Below are 12928 nucleotides of genomic sequence, written 5' to 3'. Positions count from 1 at the left end.
GAGACAATTTCACGGTTGCACGTTACCTCCTAATGACAGAATTGTGACTCATCTCCATCTGTCACTCAATCATCTCCAGCCAATCAATGTTCGTCCCTCGTCGGCTCGGATTGCATCAGGCTCTCCCATTTGCACTCATAGCACAATTAAGAGCGTAATCACATTTTCAACAGTTGGGTTAAAGGAAAAGTCGCAGGGCAAGTTTTTATTTTCATTATGTTTTCAATATGTGATCGAGGATAGTGTGTGTAGTGGCAGTAATTTGATTTGTGTATGAAGGGGACTTCCCAATGCAATCTTCTGACTTTCCTTTGAGTTGAGTTACTGTGATTAGGACTTACTGGCTGTTTCCTCAGAGAGGTCTGTAGTACTAAGCCTTTCACATAGGCTGTTTGGCTGGGAGCCAAGTGTGAAAGACAACGGGTGCTCACTTGATATGTTTGGGCCAGAATGCTCTCTCTCTCTCTCTCTCTCTCTCTCTCTCTCTCTCTCTCTCTCTCTCTCTCTCTCTCTCTCTCTCTCTCTCTCTCTCTCTCTCTGTTTCTCTCTCTCTCTCTCTCTATCTCTCTCTCTGTCTCTCTCTCTCTCTCTCTCTCTCTCTCTCTCTCTCTCTCTCTCTCTCTCTCTCTCTCTCTCTCTCTCTCTCTCTCTGTCTCTGGTGGAACATGTTGAAGCCTCTTGATATCCTGCTCAGGCTCTGGCTCACTGTTAGTCTGACACCCTGTGCCTCTGCCAAGATAATACAAACACATGCACATACACAGACAATTTCTCCTTGTGTTATTTTGGAGTGTTTCAGAGTGCAAAGAGGCAAAGAGGGGGCCAGTTGTGTGACAAACAGCGGTGCTCCTTAGCCCTTGGCACCCCTCTGTCGCTGTGGCACTTCCACCTCTCCTCCTCTTCTGACCATCGCCCCACGTCAGGATATTTATAATGTTGCCTCTGCTCCAGCAAGCGGTCAGGGAGAGAGGGAAGGAGGCAGAGAACCCTGGGGATGAGATGATTTGGTATGCACTATCAACACAGGCCTGTTTCATTGGGAAGCCTTATCTGTCTAATGCATCATGGGTAGTGGAAATAAAAAAAAGGAGGGAGGTCACTGGCAGGAATCAGCCCAAATAGATAAATAAAACATGCACTATGTTCCTGTTCCTGTGCCTGGAGTCACAGTTTCTATTAAGATACAATAGAGGACAATGTTGTACTCGGAATTCACTGTATTAGCTGTTGGTCTGTGTTAAGTTGGGTGGTTAGATAAGTCACTTTTGGTCAGCCTAGCTGTTGGTCTGTTGTAAGGTGGGTGGTGGGATGAGTCACTGTATTAGCTATTGGTCTGTTGTAAGGTGGGTGGTGGGATGAGTCACTGTATTAGCTATTGGTCTGTTGTAAGGTGGGTGGTGGGATGAGTCACTGTATAAGCTGTTGGTCTGTTGTAAGCTGGGTGGTGGAATGAGTCACTGTATTAGCTATTGGTCTGTTGTAAGGTGGTTGGTGGGATGAGTCACTGTATAAGCTGTTGGTCTGTTGTAAGGTGGGTGGTGGGATGAGTCACTGTATTAGCTATTGGTCTGTTGTAAGGTGGGTGGTGGGATGAGTCACTGTATTAGCTGTGGTCTGTTGTAAGATGGGTGGTTAGATAGTCACTTTTGGTCGGCCTAGCTATTGGTCTGTTGTAAGGTGGGTAGTGGGATGAGTCACTGTATTAGCTATTGGTCTGTTGTAAGGTGGTTGGTGGGATGAGTCACTGTATAAGCTGTTGGTCTGTTGTAAGGTGGGTGGTGGGATGAGTCACTGTATTAGCTATTGGTCTGTTGTAAGGTGGTTGGTGGGATGAGTCACTGTATAAGCTGTTGGTCTGTTGTAAGGTGGGTGGTGGGATGAGTCACTGTATTAGCTATTGGTCTGTTGTAAGGTGGGTGGTGGGATGAGTCACTGTATTAGCTGTTGGTCTGTTGTAAGGTGGGTGGTGGGATGAGTCACTGTATTAGCTATTGGTCTGTTGTAAGGTGGGTGGTTAGATAGTCACTTTTGGTCGGCCTAGCTATTGGTCTGTTGTAAGGTGGGTAGTGGGATGAGTCACTATTAGCTGTGGTCTGTTGTAAGGTGGGTAGTGGGATGAGTCACTGTATTAGCTGTTGGTCTGTTGTAAGCTGGCTGCTGGGTTGAGTCACTGTATAAGCTGTTGGTCTGTTGTAAGCTGGGTAGTGGGATGAGTCACTGTATAAGCTGTTGGTCTGTTGTAAGCTGGGTGGTGGGATGAGTCACTGTATTAGCTGTTGGTCTGTTGTAAGCTGGCTGCTGGGATGAGTCACTGTATAAGCTGTTGGTCTGTTGTAAGCTGGGTAGTGGGATGAGTCACTGTATAAGCTGTTGGTCTGTTGTAAGGTGGGTGGTGGGATGAGTCACTGTATTAGCTATTGGTCTGTTGTAAGGTGGGTGGTGGGATGAGTCACTGTATTAGCTGTTGGTCTGTTGTAAGGTGGGTGGTGGGATGAGTCACTGTATTAGCTATTGGTCTGTTGTAAGGTGGGTGGTGGGATGAGTCACTGTATTAGCTGTGGTCTGTTGTAAGATGGGTGGTTAGATAGTCACTTTTGGTCGGCCTAGCTATTGGTCTGTTGTAAGGTGGGTAGTGGGATGTGTCACTATTAGCTGTGGTCTGTTGTAAGGTGGGTAGTGGGATGAGTCACTGTATTAGCTGTTGGTCTGTTGTAAGCTGGCTGCTGGGATGAGTCACTGTATAAGCTGTTGGTCTGTTGTAAGCTGGGTAGTGGGATGAGTCACTGTATAAGCTGCTGGTCTGTTGTAAGCTGGGTGGTGGGATGAGTCACTGTATTAGCTGTTGGTCTGTTGTAAGCTGGCTGCTGGGATGAGTCACTGTATAAGCTGTTGGTCTGTTGTAAGCTGGGTAGTGGGATGAGTCACTGTATAAGCTGTTGGTCTGTTGTAAGGTGGGTGGTGGGATGAGTCACTGTATTAGCTATTGGTCTGTTGTAAGGTGGGTGGTGGGATGAGTCACTGTATTAGCTGTTGGTCTGTTGTAAGGTGGGTGGTGGGATGAGTCACTGTATTAGCTATTGGTCTGTTGTAAGGTGGGTGGTGGGATGAGTCACTGTATTAGCTGTGGTCTGTTGTAAGATGGGTGGTTAGATAGTCACTTTTGGTCGGCCTAGCTATTGGTCTGTTGTAAGGTGGGTAGTGGGATGAGTCACTGTATTAGCTGTGGTCTGTTGTAAGGTGGGTAGTGGGATGAGTCACTGTATTAGCTGTTGGTCTGTTGTAAGCTGGCTGCTGGGATGAGTCACTGTATAAGCTGTTGGTCTGTTGTAAGCTGGGTAGTGGGATGAGTCACTGTATTAGCTGTGGTCTGTTGTAAGCTGGGTGGTGGGATGAGTCACTGTATTAGCTGTGGTCTGTTGTAAGCTGGCTGCTGGGATGAGTCACTGTATTAGCTGTTGGTCTGTTGTAAGCTGGCTGCTGGGATGAGTCACTGTATTAGCTGTGGTCTATTGTAAGCTGGGTCTGTTGTAAGTGGGATGAGTCACTGTATTAGCTGTTGGTCTGTTGTAAGCTGGCTGCTGGGATGAGTCACTGTATTAGCTGTGGTCTGTTGTAAACTGGGTGGTGGGATGAGTCACTGTATTAGCTGTGGTCTGTTGTAAGCTGGCTGCTGGGATGAGTCACTGTATTAGCTGTGGTCTGTTGTAAGCTGGGTAGTGGGATGAGTCACTGTATTAGCTGTTGGTCTGTTGTAAGCTGGCTGCTGGGATGAGTCACTGTATTAGCTGTGGTCTGTTGTAAACTGGGTGGTGGGATGAGTCACTGTATTAGCTGTGGTCTGTTGTAAACTGGGTGGTGGGATGAGTCACTGTATTAGCTGTGGTCTGTTGTAAGCTGGCTGCTGGGATGAGTCACTGTATTAGCTGTTGGTCTGTTGTAAGCTGGGTGGAGGGATGGATTATTGTTTGAGTTTTGTGGCGTAGTTGGTTAATTGACTAGATTGGTACATTGATTGATTCTTCCCTCAGTGAATTGCTACCACTCTATCAATGATATCTGCTATTCCATACAAATCACCTTATTTTAGCGCCCAAAATACGTAATACTTCTAGGTCAAATGTAGTATGAATACCATTGTAAAGCACAATTTCTCCCCTTTCCAGCAAAATCAATGATGAGACTTTCATGCTGCCCGTCTCTGCATGATTGAAGAAAGCAATGAGCTCCTTTGGGTCTTTTTAAAAATGGCGGGTGGGGAAGTGAAACCTACTGCGTGAAAGTGAAACGGGGAGATATGTCTAGTTGGAAAACAGCTTTTTTTCACCCTATCTGTTCAACTTATCACCTCTAAAATGTAAATAAAACACTATAAAGAGTTTATATAATGTGTCATTACATACCTATTTGAAGGTTTGTGTGGAACTTGAATGGGTTTTTTTGGGGGACGGCTCTAAAGTGATCTTCAGAAGTAAACAGCGGCTGTCGCGGCTTTTGAGCGTCATGATGGCTGCAGTGATGACGCAAAAAAGGAATGCATTCAGTTGTACAACTGACCAGGTATCCCCTTTAACCCTGACCCTGTCCTTTTCTTGTTTTTAATCTGCAAGAGAAGCGCCACACCTGGTGGAAAGAGGCTGTATGACACAGAATGAGTTGCATAATGAATGCTCTACGTTACGTCATGACACGTCACAATTTAACGTACAGCGCCAGAGGCATCCATTTTTAAAAACTTTTCTCCAATACTATTGGGCCATTACCATGTCAATCAATGCTTGAATAGAAACGTAGTTCACACCCCGGATGTTGATGCCAACACAGTCACTACAGTCCCATTAGTTTTCCTTGCAGCCTCGTTTGAATGCCGCGGTTGCGCAAAATTGTACGGAATGGGGTTAGTCACCATTAGGATATCTCTTACAAATCTCCTACCTGGTGACTTGTTCCCTGATACTAGAAGATTACCAGAGAGAACAAAACAAAATTGACTCCTTAAATATTTACCAATGCTGTTGCGGTAAATGATGGTTGACTCCATTGCAATCGACCTTCGAGTCTGACTCACAAGTGATTTGAATAAACTGTTCTAGTCATCAGTGAGGATTAGAAATGTTCTGTTCAAGACATATCATTTGTCAGCAGGGTGGCTTCTTGCCAATACCTCAAGAAGTGGATTCTGTGTACTTCTCAGTTGCTCTGAGAAAATGTCAGGTCAATCAAAACATCCTATTACGTGTGTATAGCTGCGTATGTGTTTTGTAAGAAATCTAAATATTAATTTCCCAGGAAATCTGTGGCCTTGCAATTGTATGGCTGTCCCGATGAAGGCTGCCTGGTGTTTAACTGGAGAACGATTGGACTTGTGAACCTGGAACTAGAAGTGATTAATTCAGCCAAGTTAAAGCTGATTGGACAAGAGCAGCAGATGGTCATTGTAGCCCTACAATGGAAATGCCCTTCTTTTCACTGGAACATAGGTTAATTAAGGTTCCTATATTAAGCAAGTTCAGTCCTTTTTTCTTCATAGCTTATCCTCTGTGGGTTTTTTTTTTGGCAAGTGTATTTAGCAATTAAACTAAAGGCTATCTTATTCCCACTGTTTAGCCAACAGTGGTCGTGGTATATTGTTGTATGTTATTCTGCCAGTGGTAAGAGGCTACAGTTAGTGAAACAGGAGCAGTCCTTTGAATTCAAGGCTGTGATCATATCAGACATTAAAACGGATTCTGACATTTCTGAAATGTTCTTGGATAGAACATACGACCCTTTTTGTTATCAGTTATTTATAAGCGACATCTTGACTAATAGGACTGCTGTTTAACCATTCGCGGCTTTGACAATAGTGTGAACAAAGATCTTTTGATGCTGTAACGGTGTCCTGCCGGCTTGAGAGAAGCACATATCAAGCCCACATCTACAGGTTGTTTAAAGTTGGTTCTGGCCAAAGTAATTTCGTCAGCACTTGGGATGTATCGTTGTAAACTGCTGTCGGATATCTGTCGGAGAGCTGTTATTGTGTTCAGATGGGACTCAGATAGACTACAATGTTAGCTGTTGCTCTGTGTGGTCGACATAGTTTGACTCCCAAACTGTGAAGCCCTTTGAAATGATTGGACTGCTGTTTTGGCTCAAATTTGTTTATCCCTGATTTCAGGAACATTGTATTTTGGATGTTTGTCACTTACTGCATCTGTGCCGGTGTATATAATCTTCTGTTCCTGGAAAACGAAACGAATGTTCTTCTCTTTGTGTTTTTACACTGACCCGTTCTGTTAGAGACCTTGGATCTCCAAGAGCAGAAAGATTTATACCGTAGCCAAAGAATTCAGTTAAATCTCAAGCCTGCCAAACAGTTACTATGTGTATGTTCCATAAGTACTTCAGTGAGAAAAAAAAAGCATTTGTGTGAGCAATGGCCTACGGGGGTTGCACCGAATGAAATGCTTCTTTTTTTCTACCCCCCCCCCACATCAAGAAGTGTTTGCTTGTTTTTTTGTTATCTTCTCTCTCTTTCTCTCTCTTTTTTTTGTTTGTTTTACCTTTGAGTTGAATCTCTGACATCCGGGTCTGCCCCAGGATGTCTGTCACAAACTGCAGTCCAACGTTGTGACAATGTTTTTTTCCCTCCCGTTACCTTTTATGACCTTTTTTCCTTTGTTTTCTTTTTTTCTGTTCTTTCCTTCAAGGTCTGGCGCACCTGACGTTAAACAACCAAGGTATGGGTTCATTCCTTTCTTTGGTTCTTTTTTTCCCGAGGAAAACAAAAAGTCCTCCTCTGCCCAACCTCTCCTCTTCTTCACTCCTCCTCTTTCCTCACCACCCCACATTTCCCTACCTCCATTTTCCTTAACCCGCCCTCCTAACCCATCTACCCATCCCATGGCACCCCCCCCCCCCAATTCTCTCACACTCTTCCCCCCTCATTTCTCTTTGTTTTGGCTGTGCTTCCTGCCATATCCTTCCTTGTGCTCTCTGTGCCTCCACACTGTCCGTCCCACCCTTGTCCTGTCCTTCTGGCTCATCTGGAACCACCCTGACCTACGACCTCCCGGGCTGCAGGTAACGCTTTTCTGCTCTCCCTTCTGCTTGGGTTTTCAAAAAAGTGTCTACAGGAAAAAGAAAAAAAACAGTTTGTCAAGTGTTAGCTGTATGTTACCCCTCTTACTAATGCAACAAAGTTGTTGTTGAATGACACAGAGTTTTCTATCACCACTCTGCTGTCATTCTCATTGTTTGGCACCCTGATCTGTTATGATGAGGTTTTTAGATTTTAAGCTTCTTCAGAGACAAACTGCAAGCTATTTGAAATGTTAACCTGGAAAGAATGTCGTGTGAGTTATGTATGAAGAAAAGTCTGAAAAGCGATGAGATTGAACTGTGCTGCTATGGACATGTTATGGTCTCCAATGGAACTGCTTCAATGTGCTACTCTCTGACTCAATATTACTCTCAACCACGACCAAGCAGATATAGTGGCACAACCTTTATCCTTCTATTCGATCACATTCATTAGAGCATTTCACTCTTCACACAGCCAACCTTTTCTGCCCTGTTTATACAGACACTGGGTTGCTCTGTTGTCTCCTGACGTGAACCTAGCAAGAATGGCGGGAGAGGGAAAGTTCATGGGAGAGAGCGATTCAAGCAGGCAGGGATAGGTTGGGGAGCACACTGACCTTTACTAGAATAGAGAGAACGGTCTAGCTAGCTCCTATCGACTCCCTTCCCTCTCCCCCCTCGACCTCCATCACTGATGCACTGGGATCCGACTAGGATTTGTTAAACCCCCTCTCCTGGGGTGCATTGTAAAAGTCATTCCTCCATTCCTTGTGTCTACTCTGAAGGATCTTTTGATCCACTGCTCTCCTCGCTTCCCTCTGCCATTTGAGGAGGCGGCGAGGGGAGAGGATGCGAAGATTCTAGGAAAGACATTTGAGATTCACCTCTGTTCTCTTTAAACACATACAGGTTCCTGTATCAAACAACTTACATGTCTGGAACACCTCCCCTTTAAAGACTCCTTATCGTGCGTTCATATCCAAGTGGAAAGGTGGTATGTAGCACGTACTGTACGATATCTGGATGTGGATAAATTAGAATACTTTTCGGGTGTCAAACCTTATATGAAAACATGATACACATTTTAAAAGCTGAGAAACAGGTTTTTTCAAATGATATGACATACAATAGCACCACATCAAATAAATTGTAATCAGTCAAGAAAAAACACCAGTGAAAATGTGTATCTTATTCAAAAATCCACGCTTTACTCCCAAACATCTGCCATTTACAAAATGTTCTAATGATGATAGTAAAAAACTTGGAGAATATTTAGTCAGTAAGGGTTGATCATCTGAAATCAGAATAGAAATACGTTTTACTGTGAATGGGTTGCAAATGTCTTAGTGACTGATAATATTTTTCTCTAATTCTATGACAATTTCTTATCTGGAGAGTATTTTAAACATAAATCTGCAACAAAACAAATTACAAATGGCATTAAGTCTTACATATAAGAAAACACATAAACAAGTAACATAATATTCATAAAACAAGAACTATATTGAAAACATAATCTTAGGGAAATAAATTCTCTCATTCAAAGCTGAAAATAAAGACACATTTAAAGACTCGTTAGCTCTATTACATGTCTGAAACACCTCCCCTTTAATGACTCGTTATCTCCCTTACGTGTCTGGTACACCTCCCCTTTAAAGACTCATTGGCTCCCTTACATGTCTGCAACACCTCCCCTTTACAATCTAAACTAGATGCCCTCAATCTCACACAAATTATCAATGAACCTACCAGGTACAACCCCAAATCTGTAAACACGGGCACCCTTATAGACATCATCCTTACCAACCTGCCCTCTAAATACACCTCTGCTGTCTTCAACCAGGATCTCAGCGATCACTGCCTCATTGCCTGCGTCCATAATGGGTCTGCAGTCAAACTACCACCTCTCATCACTGTCAAACGCTCCCTAAAACACTTCAGCGAGCAGGCCTTTCTAATTGACCTGGTCCGGGTATCCTGGAAGGATATTGACCTCATTCTGTCAGTAGAAGATGCCTGGTTATTCTTTAAAAGTGCTTTTCCTCACCATCTTAAATAAGCATGCCCCATTCAAACAATGTAGAACCAGGAACAGATATAGCCCTTGGTTTACTCCAGACCTGACTGCCCTTGACCAGCTCAAAAATATCCTGTGGCGTACTGCATTAGCATTAAATAACTCCCACGATACGCAACCTTTCAGGGAAGTTAGGAACCAATATACACAGGCAGTCAGGAGAGCAAAGGCTAGCTTTTTCAAACAGAAATTTGCATCCTGTAGCAAAACTCCAAAAAGAGCACCTCCTCCTAGCTGTCCACTGCACTGAGGCTAGGAAACAGTGTCACCACCGATAAATCCAAGATAATTGAGAATTTCCATAAGCATTTTTCTACAGCTGGCCATGCTTTCCACCTGGCTACCCCTACCCCAGTCAACAGCCCTGCACTCCCCACAGCAACTTGCTCAAGCCTCCCCCATTCTCCTTCACCCAAATCCAGATAGCTGATGTTCTGAAAGAGTTGCAAAATCTGGACCCCTACAGATCAACTGGGCTAGACAATCTGGACCCTCTCTTTCTAAAATTATCCACCGCAATTGTTGCAACCCCTATTACTAACCTTTTCAACCTCTCTTTCGTATCATCTGAGATGCCCAAAGATTGGAAAGCTGCTGAGGTCATTCCCCTCTTCAAAGGGGGAGACACTCTAGACCCAAACTGCTACAGACCTATATCTATCCTACCCTGCATTTCTGAGGTCTTCAAAAGCCAAGTTAACAAACAGATCACAGATCACCGACCATTTTGAATCCCACCATACCTTATCTGCTATGCAATCTGGTTTCCAAGCTGGTCATGGGTGCACTTCAGCCACGCTCAAGGTCCTAAATGATATCATAACCGCCATCAATAAAAGACAATACTGTGAAGCCGTATTCATCGACCTGGCCAAGGCTTTCGACACTGTCAATCACAGCATTCTTATCGGCAGACTCAACAGCCTTGGTTTCTCAAATGACTGCCTCGCCTGGTTCACCAGCTACTTATCAGACAGAGTTCAGTATGTCAAATCGGAGGGCCTGTTGTCCGGACCTCTGGCAGCCTCTATGGGGGTGCCACAGGGTTCAAATCTCGAGCCAACTATTTTTTTCTGTATACATCAATGATGTCGCTCTTGCTGCTGGTGATTCTCTGATCCAACTCTACGCAGACGACACCATTCTGTATACTTCTGGCCCTTCTTTGGACACTGTGTTAACTAACCTCCAGACGAGCTTCAATGCCATACAACACTCCTTCCGTGGCCTCCAACTGCTCTTAAATGCAATTCAAACTAAATGCATGCTCTTCAACCGATCGCTGCCCGCACCTGCCCGCCCGTCCAGCATCACTACTCTGGATGGTTCTGACTTAGAATATGAGGACAATTACAAATACCTAGGTGTCTGGTTAGACTGTAAACTCTCCTTCCAGACTCACATTCCTATTTCACAACAAAGCATCCTTCACTCATGCTGCCAAAAATACCCTCGTAAAACTGACCATCCTACCGATCCTTGACTTCGGCGATGTCATTTAGAAAATAGCCTCCAACACTCTACTCAGCAAATTGGATGCAGTCTATCACAGTGCCATCCGTTTTGTCACCAAGCCCCATATAGTACCCACTACTGCGACCTGTATGCTCTCATTGGCTGGCCCTCGCTTCATATTCATCGCCAAACCCACTGGCTCCAGGTCATTGCTAGATCTTTGCTAGGTAAACCCCCACCTTATCTCAGCTCACTGGTCACCATAGCAACACCCACCTGTAGCACGCGCTCCAGCAGGTATATTTCACTAGTCACCCCCAAAGCCTATTCCTCTTTGGCCGCCTTTCCTTCCAGTTCTCTGCTACCATTGACTGGAATGAATTGCAAAAATCACTGAAGCTGGAGACTCATATCTCCCTCACTAACTTTAAGCATCAACTGTCAGAGCAGCTCACAGATCACTGCTTCTGTACATAGCCCATCTGTAAATAACCTATCCAACCACCTCATCCGCATATTGTTATATATTTTTTGTTGCTTTGCACCCCAGTGTCTCTACTGGCACATTCATCTTCTGCACATTTATCACTCCAGTGTTTAATTGCTTAATTTTAATTACTTTGCCACTACAGCCTATTTATTGCCCTACCTCTCTAATCTTACCTCATTTCGACACACAGTATATAGATTTTTTCTATTGTGTTATTGACTGTATGTTTGTTTATTCCATGTGTAACTCTGTGTTGTTGGTTGTGTCACACTACTTTGCTTTATCTTGGCCAGGTCGTAGTTGTAAATGAGAACTTGTTCTCAACTGGTCTACCTGGTTAAATTAAAAAAATTTAAAGGATCGTTAGCTCCCTTTCATGTCTGCAACACCTCCCCTTTAAAGACTCATTAGCTCCCTTATATATCTGCATCACCTTTGCTTTAAAGACTCATTGGCTCCCTTACATGTCTGCAACACCTCCCCTTTAATTGGCTCCCTTGCCTGTCTGGAACACCTCCCATTTAAAGACTCGTTAACTCCCTTACATGTCTGCAACACCTCCCCTTTAAAGACTAATTTGCTCCCTTACATGTCTGCAACACCTCCCCTTTAAAGACTCATTTGCTACCTTACATGTCTGCAACACCTCCCCTTTAAAGACTCATTTGCTACCTTACATGTCTGCAACACCTCCCCTTTAAAGACTCATTTGCTCCCTTACAAGTCTGCAACACCTCCACTTTAAAGACTAATTTGCTCCCTTACATGTCTGCAACACCTCCCCTTTAAAGACTCATTTGCTCCCTTACAAGTCTGCAACACCTCCACTTTAAAGACTAATTTGCTCCCTTACATGTCTGCAACACCTCCCCTTTAAAGACACATTTGCTCCCTTACATGTCTGCAACACCTCCCCTTTAAAGACTCATTTGCTCCCTTACATGTCTGCTACACCTCCCCTTTAATTAAAGACTCATTTGCTCCTTTACATGTCTGCAACACCTCCCCTTAAAGACTCCTTGGCTCCCTTACATGTCTACAACACCTCCCCTTTAAAGACTCCTTGGCTCCCATACATGTCTGCAATCCCTCCCCTTAAAAACTCCTCTAACTGCCTTGCTTGTCTGGAACACCTCCCCTTTAAAGACTCCTTGGCTCCCTTACATGTCTGCCTCACCTCCCCTTTAAAGACTCCTTGGCTCCCGTACATGTCTGCAACCCCTCCCCTTAAAGACTCCTCTAACTGCCTTGCTTGTCTGGAACACTTCCCCTTTATAGACTCATTAGCTCCCTTACATGTCTGCAACGCCTCCCCTTTAAAGACTCCTCTAACTGCGTTGCATGTGCTTGCCCTCGCTGCAGAGGCTAGTTGTGAACAAGAGCTCTGAGATCCTCCTCCATCTCTGGGTCCTTGCCATCCATAATTACAGCTGAAATAGTACTACTTCATTGTTCCATGTCACTGGGTGACTCAACGGAACACCTATAGCTCCTCTAGACGTCCGCAGTGACCCCCACTGAACCATAATCCCCTAATTTCTATGCAGGTTCGTCTCTGCTTCGGCATGACATTTTCTCCCTCGTACCTTCATTATGTAGGCCTTTTCCTTCTTACAAACTGTTTACTCGGTCCGTGTGGCCTCAGCATGAAAGGTATACACAGTGATAATTGGACACACTTGAGGAATCAAAATGCTGGCATTAAGATATTTCCCACAATCCTGAGCTTAACCTTATCGTCCATGGCTACAGCGTGACTCAGGCATTAGCGATTCCCTTCTGCTGTTCGAAGCATGGCTTTGCATTTGTGTAACCCCTGACCCCGATGAGGAGCAGGAGCGTCTTAA

At 44.4% G+C, this 12928-nt stretch overlaps 1 protein-coding gene across 1 annotated transcript in view; it reads left to right on the top strand.

Annotated features, from left to right (window-relative positions):
• LOC112214891 (neurexin-2-like) overlaps positions 1-12928 on the top strand; it is a 1125107-nt gene that overhangs the window by 285950 nt on the left and 826229 nt on the right. Inside the window, 1 exon segment of the mRNA XM_042298402.1 lies at positions 6687-6716. Within this exon segment, the coding sequence (XP_042154336.1) occupies positions 6687-6716 (30 nt within the window).

Source organism: Oncorhynchus tshawytscha, linkage group LG15 (genome assembly GCF_018296145.1).
Source record: "Oncorhynchus tshawytscha isolate Ot180627B linkage group LG15, Otsh_v2.0, whole genome shotgun sequence".
Lineage (NCBI taxonomy): Eukaryota > Metazoa > Chordata > Actinopteri > Salmoniformes > Salmonidae > Oncorhynchus > Oncorhynchus tshawytscha.
Note: the sequence above shows the minus strand (reverse complement) of the source record. Positions and strands in the feature narration are given on the sequence as shown.